Genomic DNA, 22,255 nt, shown 5'->3' with positions numbered 1-22,255 from the left:
AAGCATCATTCAGACCTCAAATTTGACACGAAGGCAAAAGGGGAGACTTTTCTAAGAGGAGATTTTTTTTTTCCTCCCCAACAGAAGCGATAGGGTCTGAATGAACTGAATCGAAATATAGCCAGTTTTCAAGCACCCACGGGTGAGCTTTTACGATTTTTCTGTGGCAATTCACAAACCACTGGATACGTGATGCTGTGCTAAGAGGAACTGAAGCCTGTCAGGTTAATTACACAATATTAGGTACGAAAACAAACAGTGCAACACAAAACGTAGCTACATCATTATTTGCAGTAAATGTTAACTCTAAATAAGTGCAACCTGTCCGTAAATGCTTTGCTATAAACTAATCAAAAAAATAAAATTTGATGGATAAACATGAAAAAAAAATTCTCACTGAGAATTTTTTTTTTAAATATCAGCACTCATTTAGAGTTTGGGATTTGTGAAAGAAAGCTTTAAAAGGAGCAAACCTGATTGGCTGTGGCTGTTGCTGCGAAGGGGACACTTGTTGCAGGAGTTGTTGCTGCAGAGACAGTGGCTGACGTAGCGCTGTGCATCATGGGTACTTTCAGGAGGGGAACCATGGGAGCAATGAACAGGAGGGTGTAGCATTATGGTAATAGAAGTGGTATTTTGGCATGGTGAATATCAGAGCAGCAAGCCATCATGGGTTAAACCAGCAGATGGCATGCAATCACAATGCAAAGCAAGGAAGCATGGGAGAGAAATAAAAAAGGGAAAATAGCTTATTACAAGTACAATTAAAGGAAGTTTTAAAACATAATCAGTGATTCCCAGAAAGGCCAAAGCAGATGACTTTGGTTGATGTATTTATCAACATTTTTACTTCTAACAATTTATCATTCCCAATTTGGAGCCTGTGGTTGTAGGTACTAACGGTTTCCCCTAAAAATGCATCCAATGAAGTAAGAATATGTGATACTCGTTTTTGTCATTCTGAAACATCCAAGGCTCAACACGTAGGCCTAATTTGGGGTAGGATACTCTTTGGAATTAATTGTGGTTAAATTGAACATTTTTGTCAATCTGGGAGTGCTTTTTTTTTGAGCCAAAATTGCTGGAGGTTGGGGTTTATTCTGGGTTAATCAACGGTAGAGCAAAAATCGTGGCCTTACTGTAAATTCTAACATAGTTATGGCGAAATAGCCAGGCAAGTGTGGCCAGTGTTTCTTTCTCTTTATTCTAAATGGAACTCATCCATACGTCCTAAAGACGGACTTTTGCACCAAGGCACTGGGTGTGTAGGGATAACTGTAGATACAGCATTAAAATATAACATCTAAGGGAGTGCTAAGGGTCAAATAATCACCACGAATAAATAAACACTTAAAACTAAAAAGGATACTAAAGCAAGGCAACTCAGACATTTGTTTTCAAAATACATCCATTTATAATTTTTAAAAATAAATACTTCTGGGAAACTCTGATAAACTCTAACACACAGCAAAGAGGAGATAAAGGCACACCGCTATGAAACTTTAAAACATTGATGAATTAGCCTGCCTTTCTGATAAAGTCAGCTTTTTTTTCCCTCTTACGCTAAACCACATAAACTATAAAGAGAAACAAAATACAGATCATTAAAAAGCAGTACTTGTGGTTTTATGTCTTGCAGTGGTTGTTTTAGCACAGTGGTTATTCTCGTCACATTAAAACGATCATTTTCTTAAATAATACAAGTACATTTTAAAAACCTATACATTAACTCTAAAGCCAAATAAAGCCTTCAGATCTACCATTTCCTAGAGCATTTCTACCATCTCTGAAATAAATTTCAAGCAAGTGAAGGTACTGTACATAATATAAAAGACAAATAAAAAAAGGTTGAAACCTACCAATACTGGTAGCGGGTGTCATGCACAAAACTGACCCTGCATGTCATGCAATGGTGGGTGGAAAAAGTGAATAAAGGGAAAGAAACAGGTTAGCGGTTTAGAGTTAACATTCAAAGTGAGATTGAAGCACAACCAGAAATCAGTAGGGTTAGTTAACACAGTCTTTTAGAGTTATTCACATTTTTAGTACTGACACAAGTATCTCTGACTTGTTGGAAGCCAATATTACTCAAAGCTCACTCCTTCCATACTTTTCACGCTTTTTACTCGGATCCATCAACATGATTCTTCTAAGAATGACATGTGACAATGTCGAGAGTGTCCTTCCTCTAAGACCTCCAAGTATTTTACAGACATCATCGAGGTAATCCTCCAAGGTAGGAAATGGGTATTTTACAGATGAAAAATCTGAGGCATAGTAACTACTCCAAGGTCATGCATAGTGTGGGTCGAGGGTAAGGCTAGAAATAGAATTTCATTCCTAAATCTAGGTCGGGGTTTTGTATTCACTAGATTACACTGACCTCATTGCTTTACAAGTTTGCTTGTTTGCTTGTTTCGTGTCAAAAACAATGTGAAAATCAAAACAGTAACTAAGATTCCGTATCCTCCAAATCAAAGGCTGGCAGGTCAGGTGAATTTTCGATTATTGCCTGGAAGCCCTACAGCCTAGGAAGACTGACCGTTCTTATGACAAAATGACCTGGATGTGTACGTGATCTATTTTCTGCTACAAGATTCATCATGATAAGGGAACGGTGCCTAGCAATAAAGCCCAAAGAGCATAGAGGCAAAACAGTGCCGAATGGGGGCCGACTTAGGACCAGGCCTAGCTACTGTGTCACGGCTGCTATTAGGTGATCCCTGAGGGAGCTCTTTGGCAAAACTCCTAGGAAATCTCAGGTTGGTGTCCAGAGGAGGGAGGGGGCAGAGGGTGAGCGGGAGGGAAGATTTCAATCCCTCCAGGGAAATAGCTGCCTTCCCTGCGGATGGCCTTATGAATGTACCTGAATCCGAAAACTCTGACCCTGAAGAGAAATGTATGTGGTAGAGTACTGAAAAAACAAATTATCTACTTCCAGTTCAGTTCCTTAGAATAAAAATCAAGATAATACAAGGATTATATATCTGAAGACGGGGTGTCACGGGGGTGACAGAGCATTCGTTTTTAATGAATGAATGAAAAGTCTCTTTAACAAATGGGTGTACCCACTTAGGGGTTTAGAACTGCCTTCTGAGATACCGGGGGAAGAGTCTGAGATGTGTAGACCTTTGTTGTCTCTGCTGAACTGTCCACATCAGAGGGATACTTTCTGCTTGATCTACATCTTGGTCAGGCTGATGCTAACCAGTCAGGAACAGAGGTTATTTAGCTGGGTTATTACTGGATTCTTCAGCAAATGTGTGCTAATGAATCTGACTTTACACACACACACACACACACACACACACACACACACACACCTGAAAATCCTTCTCTTTCTCCAGCCCTATCTTTCTAATCCTCATAAACTTCTAGGCAGTTGCCTGTTCATAAATTCTCACTGCCTTGACCCCACTTACTCTTTAATCCTCTCCAAGTTGACTTCCATAGTCAGGTCTCTACTCCATCTGCTACTGTCCTCAAGAACTCCCTATTTCTGCCATTAGTAGGAGCTCTTCCATCTTCATCTATTGTGAGTCTTGGTAACATTCAGCACTTGGCCACTCCCTCTGTAATAAACCACTCTTTTCCCTTGCATTTTCTGATACCCCCTCCCGCCCCTCCCCCGCACACACATAGACACACACACACTCTATATGCTGGAGGTTTTCAGGACTCAGTTCTTGTTCCTCTTCATCTACTATTTTTCTGGGCATATCATTCAATCCAGGATTTAAACACTATCTATAAGGGCGCCTGGGTGGCTCAGTCCGTTAAGCGTCTGCCTTCGGCTCAGGTCATGATCCCGAGGTCCTGGGATCGAGCCCCGTGTAGGGCTCCCTGCTCAGTGGGGAAGTCTGCCTCTCCCACTCCATTTTCCTCTCCCCCTCCTCAGGCTCTCTCTCACTCTCTCAAAGAAAGAAAGAAAGAGAGAGAGAGAGAGAGAGAGAGAGAGAGAGAAAGAAAGAAAGAAAGAAAGAAAGAAAGAAAGAAAATCTTTAAAAATACATACATGCATACGGACATACATACTATCTATAAGCTCAAGGCTTCCAAATTTATGCATCTACCTTCCCTCTTGAAATTCCCTGCTCCAGCTCACCAATAAGCCGAAGCAGTCTTGTTTCTAAAGTGCATCTTATATTGGTCTGTCTGTACATCTCTATGCCACTCCTCCGGTCCTGATCGCCATTGTCTCTAGGCTGGGCCATGTCATGACATCCTAACTGGTCTTCCTGCTTGCCTTCTGTCCCCTGCCTAATCCTCTCCACTCTTCACCTTTCTAAATACAGGTCTGTTCACTTCTCTGCTGGAAATGATTCACTGTCTTTTCATTGCCTTTAGCATAAAGGCCCCCTACGGTCCACTCTCTATCTCCCCTGCTCATTCCATACCCCTGTCGGGGGTGGCGGGGGGGGGGGGGGGAGCACCATGACCCAGGCTGATTAGCCTTTCATTTCTTTGAATTGAACACGTCACACTTTTGTCCTCATTTTGGGCTTCCCACGAGCTGTCCCCTCTGCCTGGAATAATCTTCGCCCCCTCTTTTCACCTTCCTGGTCTCAAGGTGCGTATCACTTCTTTGGAAAACCGTTCGATTGTTCTTTTACTTATCTCCATCCGCCATTTTAATCAGTTTACTATTTTCAAGCTTACTGAACTCTCCTTTTTCACTCATTGGCCTTATAAAGCATTTAAGTTATATATTTATATGGGCATTATTGAACATCCGTCTCTCCTCCTCTCCTGTCAACTCTGGGAGGACGGGATTCGTGTCTAAGTCTCCGGGGCACGCAGTAGGTGGTCAATCAGATGAATGAGGGTTCTCGATCATTAGCGAGTGTATTGGGAGCAGCTGGTTCCTAAAATGTATTGAATTGTCAATGACTTCATTTGGAAGCGAACCGTGGCTGGATTCAAAGTCCTCCCTACACGAATTCTGCTCTTCTCTTCATTCCAGTGCTGTGGTGGAGGGTGGGGGATGTCTTGGACAGCCTTCCTGGGTCATGGCTGCGAATGTCACAGGGTCGCAAACCACCACCAGCAGCTCCTACGGCCACACTGAGCGGGGACTAAACCTGTCACCTGAGCTTCAGTTCAGGACGTGGCTGAATCGCTCGACCAGATTTGTTTGATGAGCCTCTCTCTCTCTATGGTCTAAAAGTGATATGAACATTGGAGACGCTTGGCTCTGGCTGTGCGTGGCCATCTGGCTCAGTGCCGGACTCTGCTCCTCGTCTTTTCTGCCTCTGCACCCTCTTCCTATCCCGTAAGTACTTTGCACTGCGGCTACAACGAACAACTCGCGATCCCTCAACTACGCTCTCCCCAACCTAGACTGTCTCCCCCTGCCTGGGATGCTGTTCCGCTACTGGTAAAATCTTCCTTTCAAAGTCCTAAGCTAATGTCTTCTCCTTCAGACAGTCGCTTCTTTCTCCGTGTCCTCTGTCCCCACCCCCACCGCACCTGCTGATGGCCCAGACACTACTTCTGTCTGCACTGGCAAGTGGCTTTGCTCGCACCCCAAGGGGCCCTTAACGCTCGGCACTGTATTGGTTTTTCCCCAGTTCTGAACTCCTTTGTCTTCTCATTACTGGATCTGGAGCCCAGAACTTACTCTGTGTTCAAGAACTGTTTGCCGAATTAAGGGAGGCAGATAAATTTCGCTGTGGTTATACAGGTCCACTTTCCACTAAGCGCTGCGAAATCTTTCACCAAGGTGTGTGATAGATGACCTTATGTAACCTTATGGTTTCGAATCATTAGGCAATATTTATACTAGTGCTTTTCCTTGTTCTATGTATTCTGTACATCCAATATAATGAAATAAATCAGAGAGGGACTCGGTGGGTCTTTCTGTTCCGACCAGCTGAAGCATTTCACTAGGGCACTAATTCTATCAACAAAGACTTCTCATCTGTTCTCTGCTGCGGTTGCACAAATATTTCAACTCTAGAATCTGTGAGTCAGGATGCTCTGGATAATTCCACGAATTATACATTCCACTCTGCAGCATAGACACGCAGCCTCAGTTTTTCCATCTGCAAAATGCAAATAATTATGCCTGCCCCTGGCAGAACTATCTCGAAGAATAGTGAGACAATGCCTAGGAGAACACTTACGGTAACACAATAAACCTGTCCGAGAAATGCCGAGAATTATTACCCTGCTCTTTTTGTGAGTGTGTGTGTTTCTGCCACTGGCCTAACGTAGCAAAGAAAAAGTATTAACTCCTAGATTAAAATAATCCCTATCAAAAAAGGAGAAAATGAAAAGTCTCACGCACTACAAACGTGCTAGGACATCAACCAAGGTGATAATTATATGAGCATGGCTTTGGAGAAGAATCCCATATGTTGCACAATGTTTTGTATTCCTAGCTCCACACCCTGGAGGCAGGATTCCTAAAATCCAAATTCACATGGTGTCCATGGGGGAGTTTTCGTGAGATATCAAAAACTTCATGTGGGGAACAGATGGCAGGTGGCTTGACTGGGATGCTCAGGTCACCGTGTCTGCAAATATTGACCCATTATGTCATATGCCTGTAACTAATACATGTGGTATGCCGGTTACACCTCAGTGAAAAAAAAAAAAAAAGAAAAATTAGGGATCTTAAAAAAAACCACCCCAGAATTTCACTCCGAATGGCCTTTCAGTAAAGGCTAACCTCCAGGAACACGTGAGATGCTCTGTGTTTCATATATACGATCATTGTTGATAGAAAGTACTTACAGAAAAATCAAAATCTGTCACTTTAAAAATAACGGGCCCACCATCTACCAAGTCACAAGAACGATTTTTGAACATCGTCACTTAATTTGCAGAGATTTAAGACAACAGTAATTAACAAAGAATGATTATCATTACTGTTTTAAAATTGAGTTGAAAACGTGGTTTATGAGAAAGAAAGCCCGAAATAAAAACTAGAGCCAAAATAAACAGAGATTTCCGTCAGGGATTTAAGTGGGGGAACGATCACGCTAACTTGCTTTTGATTGAATTATTTTCTCTTTCATCATTTAAGAAAAACATGTGAAAACTTCTTAGAAGTTGAAATACCATTGCAGAGCACGAGAGCCACATAGCTGTTCACTAGGATATTGATATCATGTTACAGATGGAAACATTTGTAATTCACAGAATGAAGTGGGCCAGGACCCACTTTTGGGCTCTGAAAGTCCACACAACTGAGGGTTGCCCGACACACTGGGACAGTTTTTAAAGAATCCAGCAGGGGGCGGAAGTGCACAACAACGGCAGCCAGGACAGCCTCCCGGTCCTCAATCCCATCATTCCATCAACAATAACCGGGGTCACTGCATAAGGGATGTTATCCATTCTTGCTTTGGAAGTCTTTAAATGGTTTCCAGGTGAAATATTTTAAAATGAGGATTCTTGCAGTGATTTAACAGAGCTGTCATTATTGCACTGAAGTCCTAAATACGAGTTAAAGGCCTTCAGACTTCCACACGACTTAGGTCCAAGGTTTCAAAGGCAGTGCCAGGAAATGGTAGTGAAATTGTTACCCAGTCTCCAGAAACAGACTTGTCCTTTTATGTTCTACCCCCTCAGTACATTCCTCCCTAATTTTTTCTCCTAAGATATCTAGTGACGAGGTCTATAAAAGCAGATGCTTAAGGAAATCATTTAAGACCTCAAGGTAAGTTTACCTACTAGAAATTATTTTACACCCATGTTATAGCCAGTGGGTTACAAGTACAAGTCCTGCTGTGCTACATACCTGCTCTGAAATGTCACTAGCTAAGGTTCTAACAGAACAGGAGGGCAGCCCCCGTAAGTGCTGACGTAGAGACTCACGCTACAGGTCTGCAGGTCTACTTAAGAGAAGAGCAGGAGTGAAATATGAAAACTAAACACTAAGAACCATTTTGCTTACATAATTTACATGCTTACTATAATAAATATTGTTAACAGGTTGATCATTGTTTTCAAGGTGTAGCTTTTGTACAAAGAAAACCACAGAAATACCTCTTCGACTCCCTCCCATGTTAATTCCTGATCAGCTACAGGATTTAGAGATGGATGATAGACCCAAAACGTCCAACCACGTAGCTTAGGACCAACAAGGTCTTTGTGATAAAATTGTTGTTCGCCTATATTTACCTTCGAGTCACTCTCACGGGATGAAAATTTGGACTTGAGAACTAAGAACGAACGGACAGTCTCCTCATGACAGCGTAAGTCACTCTCTGGTTCTTTCTTTCTTTTTTTTTTTTTGAATACTAGGAAGGTTTTATTTATTTTGAGGCTATTATCCCTGCTTCTATGCAGACCAAAAAGTCAAAACCACAATCCATTTAAGGTGACTCTGTGTTTGTATATGGTGTACGTCGGTCTGTGGTCAGGGAGGTGGGTAAGAAAAGGGGGAGGGTTGCCACGCATTACGCTTTTGTTCCTTCACTTCTATCTGAGGTTTTATGTCTGCCAAGCTCTAAGGGAGAATTCTGTGACTCCATGTGTGGAAGCTGGGTGGTGTCATGTCATGGGACGTGGGACTGGTCACAGGGACACTAGGTGCCGGCTCTTTGTGCCACCTTGGGAAGTCACCTCCCATTTAGGGGGCCTCAGTTTTGTCATCTGTAAAACAATCGCCTGCATGAGGAGATCACGAAGAATCCTCTAAGCTTGAGATCCTGTGATTAACAGAATTCATCTCTTAGCGGAAAGATACAGTTAATGGACCTCAGCAGCTACTGTTATCAGGCATTGGCTTAGAAACTGAGGATAAGAGCGCTATTGGTGCACTTGGTGAAGTTGAGAAGGATGGCGAGAGAGAGGATGGATGTAAAACATGAGTAGAGGATTGCTTTAATTTGAATAGCCTTGTCTTTTTCTTTCTTTTTTTTTTTTTTTAGTGCTCTGAATAGAAATAGGAAAAAAAGGTTAGTATTCACTGGAATTGCTATTTTTAGGTCATTCAGGGTTAATGACAAATTTCAATTGTCACACATAAAAGGTCTCGTTGACGTAAACAATTTTACACAGCGTGTGTAAATACGAGGAACTGAAAGGCCTCACTGCTTGTCTGCTTCTCATGGGTTCAGCCTGTCACTTCACTACAAAATATTTGGCTTTAGAATCCTAGCAGCCTTCAGCTATCATTCCAAGCAAAGTCAATATAGCTCAGTAGCTAGGACAGTGCTGAGTCTCAGGCTGCATTGACTGTACCTTTACAAGCAAACTAGATGCCACCGAACAGCTGAAAGGAATGAGAAGAAAGCACATGACCGGAAGGGCACACGGACACAGGACTCGGCACTGTCAGGGCACGCACCTGTCGGAATAAACGCCGTGTGCTGCTGCAGCTGCGCACTGCTGAGAGCCTGCTGGTAGTGCAAGACGCTGGGGTTGAAGACCGTGCTGGCACCGTTGCTTTTTTCAAGTGCTTGTCTCTTTGGTAAAGGATGAAGAGCACCAGGAGGAAAGGCCTAGAAGTAAAGAATTGGATAAGACATGTATAACTCAAAGTAACCACGCCTCCAGGGTCCACAGAGATCATCAACTACAACATTCTTTTTCAAAATGACAGCTAAGGAGATGCCTCCGCCATGCACCTTAATTTAAACAGCGGCAATGTCGAATGAGTGAGAATTTGTTATTGAGAGCGAAAGCATGACTTCTGTAACCCAAAACGGTAGCATCTCAACTAAGGAAAAGAAAAACTATCAAGCAACACCAAAAAAAACAAAAAGAAAAGAAAAAAAAAGAAAAAAGAAAAGAAAAAAAATGGCTTCAGCTTTTAAAAATGAGTTAAACTATTCTAAGGGGGGGAGAAGCATTTGTGTTATTATTAATACCTATTCTCTTCATTAACTAAATGGCAATTGCTTGGATTTAAAGGTTAATAAGAATTATAAGGAGAATTTTCCGAGGCAAGTAATTTAAATTTGCTTCACTCTTTTGGAAAAGGTATTAAAATTTGTTAGGATTAATTTATTTCACAAATTACGTATGAAAATGAGATGACTAAACACCTTATTGAATTTCCTCCATTAATTATTAATAATGATTGTTTGCAACCAATTTTACAAGTAATACAAATCTCAGATGGTTCTCTGAAAAGCTACATGCAAAGCGAAAGGTGAAAGGTCAAAGTACCAGGTCTACAGATGCTTCGAGAGGTCGCTTCATTGCTTTGGCAGTCGACTGAGTCTTTTAATAACAGGCAGCGAGCACATGATGGCAGTGGGCCAATGGGATTCAAGCGAATTAACATACAGGTAAACAGCAAGCAGAGGTGCATCATGGGAACGGCATTGCATTGTGGATAGGTGAGAAGGAAAAAAATATTCTGAATGCAATATACAACGTACAAAACACTAGGCATGCACAACAACAAAAATGTTCTCTAAAGAAATGAATATTACACCTTAAATTAGTATCGAAGCAAAAATGCATCTACTATACCTTAGTTAAAAGCATATAAGAGAGTAAAATATAGATGTTTGAAATTCAGGAAAGTTAATTAAAACAGCAGCTTGCATACATACCATAAGCATTTTTTATATTGCTTCAGAAAAAAATGCAAAACTTTCAAGGGCCATAGGACTGAAGAACTTCTGATAAGTTAGTTTTCGAATGTAAAGTAACCAATGCGCTAAGTATAAGATCCGAGTCAAAAAAAAAAAAAAAAAGATATTATCTTCAACTTTTGTCAAAGTCATTTTTAATGAAGATCTAGCCTAACAAAATGAAGTGGCAAACTGAGACAAGAAATTCAGGCAAAAAAATATTCAAACACAATATTATTGAGGCAAAACTGTTTGGGTTTGGATCTTAATTTTTGTCTGAATCATGTGGATAATTGTCTCAATTCTTCCCTTCAGTCTGCTAGCGTGAATCTGGTAATGCGGGAGCAGGTTCCAAACTTAACAAGTTTTGAATTTGAAGGGTAAGTTTCTCAAATTTCCCACTCTCCATCCATTACACTGTTTCTACCGACTAACTTATCATCCATTCTGTGTTCCACTACATTTGAAATTATAATTCAGTTTATCTCAATCAACTTACCGGATTACGCTAAGAAAATACCCTTGAAAAAGGTATTTCGTGTTCTCAGCTAGCAGAATCATTTATATTTAATAATTCTGTGTGTACTTTTAGTTATAATCAGTGACCAACCCAGCTAATGAGAAGTGGAACTCTCAGCTAGAACAACAGCTAAAAATAGCAAACAGCTAAAAAAAAAAAACAAAAAACAAAAAACAAAAAACAAAAAACCAGCAAAGGACTGCTTGAAATATTAGATGTAAAATAATGTTTTTAACTTATAACCGTACTTCGGGGCAGGTAGTCTCATTTAAACAGCTGAAATAATAACAAAGATTGATTGAATCTTCACCACAGTAAAAAAAAATTTTCCTATTCCTTGATAATTGCTGTAAAAGATGGAAAAATTCTATGATGGAATTCTGTGAAAAAAAAAATCAAAGGAATAGCTCCAATGCAAATAAAAAATGAAATACCCCTTTTCTATGTGTAGCACAGTAGGTAAATCCCTAAGGTTTGTGTAATCAATACAAAATGTTCTAAAGTTCTGAGTTGGAACCATGGCATTTGAAATAAAACAGGATAGTACTAAACTCTCAAAATGGGAAACAATTAATGACATTTTCCATTGCAAATCACGGGCTTTTCGTCATCATTTGATGATTCAGGATCAAAAGTATAGAGATGACAGGAGGTAAGGTAAAGATGGGGGGGGTAGAAATAAAGTGGGTAGGGAAAGGACTGAAGGCAGCGAAGGGATTTAGAACAGTCAACAGAGAAATGTTTTATAAGGCAGTGTTGAGAAAGGCCATCAAATAATACGAAATCAGTGTTCTGAAAGTAGGATTGCAACATTTTTAAAACCCAGAGAGCCCCACAATAAGACGGCTGCTTTGTAATGGGTATTCTTTCTTCAGATATAAGTTCCCCATTAGGTAACTCCCATGACTCCATGTTCCTTTAAAATCTTCGGTTGCTGTAGAGTTTTTAGATTGCTAAATAATGCCTTTCTTGATGCTGAAATTAATCTTTGCTAACTACAAAAGGCTGCATAGCCTGTTCTCCCAGAGTGCACTGAGAACACCAACCCGGAATCATTTTGGCCTCAACCTTCTGGACTCAGTTCTCCTCACTTTTCCAGTCCTCAGGAGTTCCAGAGCAAATCTACCGTTGGGTTGATTTTGTCTGCCGTGCTAATTGGAAGACTGATTATGTCTCCAAAGGCTGGTATTTATGAGCAAAATTTCGATTTAACAAAGCAGCGTTTAATGAAGTCTCCGAGTAGGAAAAGAAATATTAAATATTTCTCCCTAGGATAATCACCTGGAAGGTTAATATTCTTTTTTCTGATCTTAGATTGATGAAGCTTAATGTCCATAGAAATGAGAATAACCTAGGAATGTGAAGAAACCGAGAGCTCTCCACTGAGCTGGACAACAACAGCATCTCGTTTTCTCCCACTGCATATGGTGGAGAAGTTATCTTTCCTAGACGCAAATGCTGTGTCTTTTCAAGGAAGCCTAAGGTTTTTGGAGGGCGGAGCATACCTATCAGGATCTTGCACACCTCATGCTTTGAACCACATGTGTAGAGTGCATTTTAAAAAAATCTGCGTGGATTAAGAATCACATTATAATATGATTTTGTAGTACAGAGATACTCTGTTTTAGAGAATACGATTGGACTGTTGGCGTCTGTTTAGCTACACTGAAAGGTATTCAGGCTTAGACTAGACCTGAGAGATAACTGAGCCTGCTGGGTCTTGGGAACTTCCTTAGGCACCTAAGCAGAGAAAGAGGTTCTCTTTCGTTGAGCCTCTGCTCTGTGTCGGTCACGGCACCCATTCTGGCTGACCTCTCTGGGCCACCTGCAGGTCTGTGCACACGCAACGGGGTTTTCCTTTCTCTGGGTCAAAGAACAATCCAACTGCGAATCAAGGCGTGCAAACCAAGGGCCCATGCCAGCTTAGGGGCAAAGACCAAATCTGAGCCGTCAGAAAATCCTGACGACAATCATCAGAGTTGCCGTTTTAATGTGGAAGAAAGGGATGTGGACAAATAGGATGGAATTCAAAGTTCCTTTACGTGATTTCTTGGACAATTGAAACTTCTCTAGCTGATGGCAGCTGGTCCTGCTTCCTTTTACAAAATAGGAATCTGTGTAGGCCCATTGTGGAGCGTGTGAAGGAAGACTGCTTGATTGAAGTTCAGACACCCTTTGTGTGAAAATGACCAAAGAGAAGCTCCTGTCTGGCTTATTTTTGCATTAAAAAAAAATATCTGGCAAGGATGATGCTCACGTTTTGAAACGTATTGTAAAAGAGTCGGGCTCTAAAGGAAATAAATGGCTCCTTTTCTGGAATCAGAGCTTTAAGTGCATTTTCAGGGTCCAATTAATCAAAAGAGGGAAATCCCGGACAATAATACAAACTGCATGACAGAAATTCTTTGTGTTGGGATAGGGAGCCCAGGCGAATGGAGTACTAATATCTTCTGACTGTAATCATCACTCCCATTTGTTCTTTTAAATAAGGAAATAAAATAAGAGGGTTTTCTTCAGTGTATCGAGTAATCTTGCCGCTAGAGGAAGAACACTTTGACTTTATCCAACTGCATCGAGGCTGGTTCAAATGAGCCTCTCACTTCAGCTAAAGAGACATGACAGATTCAATAATTTTCATGTCATTGTCAGAAAGAAGCTGGCTTTTGTTCTGAAACTGTATTCCTTTGGGTTGTCTTTGACGATGTTGCAAGATCCCCTGAAATATCAGAACTCCAAATTTGGGCACAGTATGACAGTCCCAGGAACTATGGTAACTAACTATACTGACACCCATGGCAGTAACATCCACGCGCCTTGATGAGTGTGACGTGCAAAGGTGGGGGAAGGCACATGGCAGCTCCCAGAGGGCTACAGGCTTGGCCTCACAATATCAGGTTGAGGAGTGACATGTTTGTGTCAATGGCCATTTCTTCCCTTCTCCCCATCGCCCACCACTGACCTATCCGGGCTGCACTGTTCCTTCGGTGATTGACGGATATACTGATTGTGGGTGTCAGAACAGGTACTTCCATAAACCGGCAGATACAATCAAGGCTCAGAGAAATTCAGGGCTCAGCTCTCTGGTCACAATTAGTACCAGTGTTTTGTTGTAGCAACAGGTATTTGAGGTACAGGGATGAATTTTTTTCACACCCCCAGAACCTCATCTCCTCCCCCGGTGGCCAGAGACGGCTACTGTGACCCAAGCTGAGCCAATCATGGAACGCTATTAGTCCAACCATGAGGACAGCCACCAGAATGATGTTTAACTGTTTTTTAGGTTTTTTTCTAATTAGAACCGCTGTAGAAGGTGCTGTTTTCTCTCCTGGCAAAAGACACAAGAATGTGCCGCACACACGTCTAGAACCGTGTCAGGGTTGCACTGGAGAGCCTGGTCTTAGAAGATGGAGCTGATATGGCAAGAGAAGCGGAGAGAGGAAAAAAAAGGGAGATCTACTGGTTTTCCAGTTTCTGGATCTGGGCACCCCTAATCTCTACTTGACTTTGCCTCCCTTTGGAGGGCACCACAGGAAGTCCAACTTTTTAATTTAAGCTCCCACAGTTGGGTTTTTGTCTCTTGCAGCCGGAGTCCTGACTAACCTTGGGGCTATCCTTGGTACCCAGTTATGACTTACAACGTCAACGCAGTGGAAAAAACGTGTGTTTTGTGCCTAACAATCACTTAATTTAGGTTGACCTGAAATAATGATTACAGTGAAAACAGTTTTACTTCTCACAGGATGAGATCCTCAGTAAGAGGGTGGTCAGACAGACTCCACACTGGAGAAATGTATAAGAAACCTCCCTTGCTCACTAAGAGTTCCTTTCTCATCAGCATTAAGTAACCGATGTACTCCTTTGTATTCTCATTACTGGATCTGGAACCCCAAACTTACTTTGTGTTCAAGATCCGCTCCTCCCCTCCCCCAGATCCATTCCCAATTACAGTTTTGCAAACCGCTCTTTAACTAGAACAAAACAGGGGGAGTATTTCTCTGTACTGTAGTTAGAAGATTGTGTTTTAAAGTCCTCTCTGTCTCTTCTAAGGAGGGACGGCCCACTGAGTCCCCGCTGGACCCCATCATGCGTTTCCGTCATCACCGAGGAGCACTCTCACTCAAGTGCAAGCTCCTCGAGGGCAAGAAAACCCGCTAGTTTCTGGATGTTCCCGACAAGTGTCTATTGCATGGCAGGTCTCAATGTGTGTTTTGAATGAGTCAGTGAATGAATGAATGAATGAATGCACTGTGTCTCGCATATATTATAATAGGCTTCTGATAAACCAGAGATCTCACCTTAAAACAAAGTAATGAGCAATTTCTACAACCCAGTGTGATGGTTCTCAGACTGTGCTGCACACTGGAATCCCATGAGATTTTGCAAGAAAGGCCACTGCCCAGGCCACACCCAGACCAATAAAATAAGAAATTTGGGGGGAAGCGACTGATGTTGGAACCTTTCAAGCCCCTTCAGGTAATTCCAAAATACAGCTAGGTTTGAGAACCAGGGCTCTGGGCAGGTGCTTGTCAACTGTTCATGTGTATACAAAAGATCTGAGGTTGTTTTAAAACTAGAATTCTGATCCCAAAGTTCTGGGGTGGGGCCTGAGACTCTGGAGCTGTAATAGATTTCCCCAAAGATGAGAAGGAAGAAGAGGAAGAGGAGGAGGAAGAAGAGGAGGAGAAAGAGGAAGAGGAAGGGGGAAAGGGGGAGGAGGTGAGGAGGAGGGGGTGGATGAGGCGGGGGTGGAGGAGGGGGGAGGGGGAGGAGGCTGCCACAGCTGGTCTCTAAGGGACATTACAGTGACTCAGGGACTCCAGGCTGGGTTACAGCCCCCCCCCCTTTTCTTCAAAGCACCAGTCAGTACAGCTCCATTTTCATCTGTCTCATGACTTGGTGTTGCGTACACAATTTCATTTAGGGGGAGAATGTTTGAAGGAAAGGGGGAAACAGGAGTGGGGAAGCGCCAGTCGCCTATGGTCACCTGTTGCTGGCCTCTCGCCTCCGGGGGGCTGCGCTCCGAAGCGCCGCTGCTCGGGGCTCAGCGGCAGCGCTCAATTTCCCTCGCCGGAGCTCTGGGGCCCCCCATCCCGGTGGCCCCAGGCCCGGCGCCCGCCCGGAGGAGGAGGAGCCCTGGGCAGCAGCCCCGGGGCCAGGCTCGCAGCAGGGGCAGGGGGGCTGGCGGCTCGCCGGGGTGCCCTGCGCCTGAGGGATTTACTTATTGTGCTGAGGAAGGGAAGGAGGGGGAAACGAAACGAAAACGAAACGAAACGGGGAGAACAACAACAGAACTTAGGCAGCGGAGCAGCAGGAATGGCAGCCTTCCCTAGTTCCCGACTGTGGGGGGCGGGGGGAGCGGCGGAATCCCGCGGGCGCCCCGCGGCTCCCCGGCCCGGCGGAGGAAGCAGTAAGGCGGGCGCGCCCTCACTCTACTATGACTGGCTCGGGTCCGGTGCAAGACCTCAGCCGCCACCGCTCGCTTGGCCCCTATGCAACACTGTGCGTTCGTTGTGCACGTGCAGGAGGGTGAAAATATTTGCATTTCTCCCTCATGCAACGCCCCTTTATGTAATCCATACAAACGGTTACGGTGTTGTCGTTTGTGTCGATCATGGTGCTGTCTGCGGGGTGTGCAAAGCGGCAGTCGGTCTCCCCCCGGGCACAGTTTCCTCGCTGGAACTCCCTGCATACCTAGGACAAGGGGAACAAGAGCAGACGATGCGGAGGGAAGCCCCGAGGCCGCCCCCGGCGACCACCTCCGCCAGCGCAGCCATTTAGGTTAAAAATTTTTTTTTACAAAGGAATAAATGCTTTTCCTTTCTTTTAATGGTGGCTTTTGTGCCATTTCGATAAAAATTTGATTGTCCAGAACTCAACCAGAGTCCCTGACAAACTAATGTGAGTTTTGCTTCCCCCTCTTTTCTGGAGTGAGACTCTGTATTGAGAAAATAAGTCAAAAGTCTGCAGTTGGGCTAAAATCGCGAAAATCAACAAAGCCTCCATTTCTCTCTGGGTAACGTGCATATCTCTGTATCTACTTTATATATAATAATTAGGACACAATATCTGTGTATATGTAACTACGTAATAGTATAGAATTTGGAGATCTATATCCATACCCAACTCTTCTACCCTGACAACTCTGGGATGCCATAGTTTTTTTGCATGGAGGGATAGTTTCGTCACACACCAAACCCCCAGGGCATAGCTGTACAAGTCCAGAAAGAATTGGGGGAAACAGACTTGTTCCTCCGCGGAGGATGGGAAGTGGGTGGGGTGAATCTGGAAACTCCTGTTTCCCCCAGGTCTCCCCTGCTCTGCACAGATAACTTACACTTATAAACATAAGTCAGTACTACCATATCTAAGACATTGAAACTTGCATTTAAGGTCACTTTGTTGTTATTTTTGACAGCAAAGACAAAAAGAAAAGATAAAAAAGAGAGAAATAAGTGGAGGGAAGTAGGAATAGAGTTTGAAGTGCTGATGTGTTGCCGTTGCTTTTTTTTGGTCCTTAATCCTTCGTTATCCTGAAGTCTCAAGTAACCAGAATGCTCCATCCTCTAAGAGTTCTGGTGGATCAAAAGTTTACTATGTAAAGAAAGTTTTCTTTAGAATTTCAAGAGTATTCTTAATTCTGTCTTGAATATCAACAACATAACATGACATGGATAATAAATAGACGTACTACTGATATTTTATAAAATATCATTAGCAGGGCAGAATAAATCATAAAATTATAAGTTATTTTCCCTTTTCGGCTCTAGTTCCAAAGTCAGTATGTTGAAGTGGTGGTTGGCATCTCGACCATCAGTGATGTCATGTGATGGGTCACTGACGTGACAGTCAAGCCTTGTGAAAGTCAAAGGTGCTTGCAAAATACAGTTTCACAGACCAGTGGCCAAGAGGGTTTGAAGGGTAAACAGGTAAGTCACAAAATCGCTCCTTCTTTCCTCCTGCTTTGGATATAAGCCAGTATTCCATCTTTAGTTCATAAAATGTACAAAATAAAAATTACTTAGGTGTTCCCATCAATTCTGAGTCAGCCCTGCTCTCTGAATGCAATCTTCTGGTCTGAGACTGCGTTCCGAGGTGCAGACAGCCATCGAGCGTTTACCAAGGGTATCTGTGTGCGGCCGGCTTCGTTCCTGGTTTGAAATGAACTGCAAGCCGCCCTGCTAAAGTCGCTGGAAATTATTTTTCAGTGTCTTTGTCTACTAGTCCTGTAGGGGAGGACAATTTGTTCCCAACTCAGCTGATTTAATTTGTTTTCTAAACCACACACTCAGGAATCAAACGCTAAAGCTCCACGGGTCCAGCAGGTGGAGCCCCAAACACTTTTCCAGACCAGGAAAGGTCTGTTCTATCTTCACAGGCTGGATAGATCAAAACAGCCGTGTTAGGAAATAGTCTTTTCATTTTGGGACCCGTAAACTCCAGACTGAAGCTGAAATCAGGCAGCACCGTTTTATTGCCCTCAAGATTTATCCGGTAAATATTTCTTTAAATTTTTTTATTGGGTAAATATTTAAACAAATGCACATTGAAAGAACATTCTCCAGTGATCTAACATAAAGCACAGTATACACCCTAACCATACATGCATCACCTCACAGCTTTAATGCATAATGGAATTAAAGGAGCTCATTGAAAAATGTATCAGAATCTTTACATACCTGTGTAAAATGCTCTATTAAATATCACAGGATATAGTCGAGATAAATCTTCTAACTCTGATTAAAGAGAATATTGGCTTGACTCATGACTTAAGAATTATATTCTATAAATATATGAACTTGTTTTCTTGAGTTTTATAGACCACTTGAACTTAAGTTAAAGAAAATACCCCAGTTGATACCTAAATTTGCCCAGCTTCTAGTTCCCCTGTTTACCAACAATACGACCAGGGCTGATATTCTGGAACATACCAACATAACCATACTAGTTCTTAAAATATTGAAATATGATCATACCAAGTGGTCAACAGTCATAGTTCTACCGACTCCTACCCCTGCCCCCAAGTATCCCCCGTTGCCCTGACTGCTGGGCCTCTGACTTGCCCATTCTCAGGTCTTTCCGGGATCCATCCAAGGTTAATGTCCAGCATCTGGAGGCCTTCAGGAGCCATCCCTATGGCCTGCACAGTGATTGATTCATAGTTCCGCTGGTTGTTAAATATTGTGCCCCTGAACACACATTCCCCACGGGTGAATTTTGTTTGTACTAAGCTAATTCTTTTCCTACAGACTCATTTCCTTTATTCGCTGCCTTAAATTGAAACCATAGAATTACGAATGCATGGCTTTTAGATGAATGTTGTACACACGCGTGTGCGTGCACGTGGCTGTTTTGCAAGACTGAATATCTTACAAGCGTTCACTTACATAGAAGTACATGCCTGCCACAAATGCATCTCAAACCACAAATATAATTGAAGTACCTCCAGTTTGTCAGTCCTGAGAAGTTTCTGAGTTGCAGTTGAGCCCGGGACAGTGACGGGTGGACTTCCAGGAACAATAACAGGTGTGGTGGGTAGAATTTCCGTTGGGACTAACCCAACTCCAGGGGTTACAGGTGCTAAGTAAGGAGCAAAGCTAATCGCCGTGTTTGTCCCTATGGCGGGACCTACAGGAAAAGTGGGCTGTTAAAGGAAGACAACACAGGACAAAGATTCCTTTAGAATAAAACTTTAAAAAATCACCCGCAAGTGTCATTTCAGCAAAACTCACTCATCATAGATAAGACTCCTTGTGTGCATAAATCATTATCTGCGAAAGTTCATTAAATTTCCATTTTGTTTTGTTTAACAAAAATGAAATCCGTATAGATCCCGTCTTCCTAAAACCACACAAAAATCCACAGGAAAACATCATAGAAACTGAATGACAGCAAACAGGTTAAACTTTTCTTTCTAGGAAGGCATTCTCGAGAAAAGAAGATAATAATTCGCCACTGTAATTAATTGCTCATCACTCCAAACACTGAGTGTTAGGGAGGAAAACCTATGGAATGCTGACTCAAAATCTTTAATTTCTCCTCCACGGATCTCAAAAAGGAAATGAATAAAGAAAAACCTTGAATAGTGCCTGATTTTCCAGTTGATCGAGTTTGTACATTCTCAAAAAGCAGGGATTATTTGGGGCTGTATTTGCTCGGACAGCATGTTCCCATAGTCCATCACTAGCATGCACGTACCCAACGTTCATAGGCAATGTTCATAGACACCTGCTATCTCATGGTCCAGCTCAACCATGTCTAGATCCAAACTTCCCTTCCTAAAAGGTTGGGTGGAAGAGCAAGAACTTTTCAATTGGCCAATTTTTCAACTGGCCGTTAAAATTGGTTTGGTTTCCTAGGTCAAAATCAACACAGCAGTGATCCAGGCATACCCTACCTTGTTTAAACTCCTCTATCACTGCACTCCCTGTCCACAGACAAGAAGAAATATACTAAGGGGCTAATGGGCTGATTATTTTTCAAATCCCCACCTAAAAATACGCCTCTCAGAAAGGAAATAATATAAAAGAACAAGAAATTTTGCCTCACTCTTCTAGAACCAAGGTTAACAATTAAAGATGCTGAAGACTTTTCTGAGAATAAATTTTACACCGAATCGTACCTGAACGCTTTTGGTTGGTTGCTTGCGTTTTTAGTTAATGGATGGCTTTTAACATCTTTATTTTTAAGACCAGTTTGCAGATATTTGCAATCACGTGTTAATGCCATTTTCTAATACTGAACCATGCCATTGGTCCTGTCACGATACTTCGCTATTTATACATTGTGAGTAACATTCTTGTTTTCTATTTATGGCTCTGAATGAGTTGTTGAACATATGGGAAAAATAACAATCTATGTTTATTAAACAAATTTTTTGTTGACAGCAATAACGGAAAAATATCTCTTACGAATGCTCATGTTAGAAAACAGTGAAATATTGATAGTCCGTGCAGGGAGCTCTCAGAGAGTCTGGAAGTCTTTACAGGAGTGGCTGGGGGCCACAAGAGGTGATTCTGATGGTCTGCAAGCGCTGCTGTAGCCCTCCCACAAGGGGCTCTTAGATCTTTATGGCTCAGACATAAAATTCACTTTGGGACAGAGTTGCAACATGAGGTCTCAACATGGGAAATAGATGGCTGTTAGGATTTTTTCTTTCCAAAATTTTCTATGTGTATGTTTTCCAGTTTCAACCCATTTGAGCCATAATTATAGAAAGTTGTGGTTTTCAGGAACTATAGGTTTTATACGTTAGCGCTCTTGAGAGAAAGCCAAGTGATTTAAATGGTATGACTATATAATGCTAGAATTTAAAAAATATCAACCTTGAAAGGTCATAAATCACAACAGATCGGTGATTCAAAAAACTAGCTCTATCAGAAATGCCTGCAGGGAACTTCTTACATAGAGATATGGACAGACTCAATAGGTCAGACTCAAGGCCCCTGCCCTTGAAATTTGCATTTAAAAAATTTACTACATGATTTGATGTGTGGCCCAGTTTGGGGACCACTGTCATAGATGAAGAGTGAAAGTAAGTATTAAAAGACTATGGACTCTGAGAAACAAACTGAGGGCTTCAGAAGGGAGGGGGTGGGGGAATGGGATAGGCTGGTGATGGGTAGGAAGGAGGGCACGTATTGCATGGTGCACTGGGTGTTATACGCAACTAATGAATCATCGAACTTTACATCAAAAACCAGGGATGTACTATATGGTGACTAACATAATATAATAAAAAATATTATTATAATAAATTAAAAAAATAAAACACTTGTGGGGCGCCTGGGTGGCATAGCGGTTAAGCGTCTGCCTTCGGCTCAGGGCGTGATCCCGGCGATCTGGGATCGAGCCCCACATCAGGCTCTTCTGCTATGAGCCTGCTTCTTCCTCTCCCACTCCCCCTGCTTGTGTTCCCTCTCTCACTGGCTGTCTCTATCTCTGTCGAATAAATAAATAAAATCTTAAAAAAATAAAAAATAAAACACTTGTACAAAATGTGTAATTTAACCCAGAGACCAATTATCAAAGTAGACACTGAAAGAAAAGATCCCTCCCCCACACCCCCCGTTTTGACTTTCTGTAGCAGCAAATTCCCAACCCTCCTTCCCGTGGATCATTTGAAGCCAGGGTCAGGGGGGTGACATAAACACAGCTTGTCCCTTGACTGTCACTAGGATGTCAGAACCTCAGAACTCAT

The 22,255-nt window shown here is 42.4% G+C and overlaps 1 protein-coding gene across 1 annotated transcript in view; it reads right to left on the bottom strand.

The window, feature by feature from the left end:
- MBNL2 (muscleblind like splicing regulator 2) overlaps nt 1-22,255 on the bottom strand; it is a 155,151-nt gene that overhangs the window by 24,779 nt on the left and 108,117 nt on the right. Inside the window, exons 4-9 of the mRNA XM_040623938.1 lie at nt 19,499-19,699; nt 16,557-16,749; nt 16,072-16,133; nt 9,302-9,455; nt 1,860-1,895; nt 474-568 (exon numbers count right to left, since the gene is read on the bottom strand). Coding sequence (XP_040479872.1) covers nt 474-568; nt 1,860-1,895; nt 9,302-9,455; nt 16,072-16,133; nt 16,557-16,749; nt 19,499-19,699 — 741 coding nt within the window. The remainder of the gene's footprint in view (nt 1-473; nt 569-1,859; nt 1,896-9,301; nt 9,456-16,071; nt 16,134-16,556; nt 16,750-19,498; nt 19,700-22,255) is intronic.

The sequence above is a fragment of the Ursus maritimus genome, unplaced genomic scaffold (genome assembly GCF_017311325.1).
Source record: "Ursus maritimus isolate PB19 unplaced genomic scaffold, ASM1731132v1 scaffold_10, whole genome shotgun sequence".
Classification (NCBI taxonomy): Eukaryota; Metazoa; Chordata; class Mammalia; order Carnivora; family Ursidae; genus Ursus; species Ursus maritimus.
Note: the sequence above shows the minus strand (reverse complement) of the source record. Positions and strands in the feature narration are given on the sequence as shown.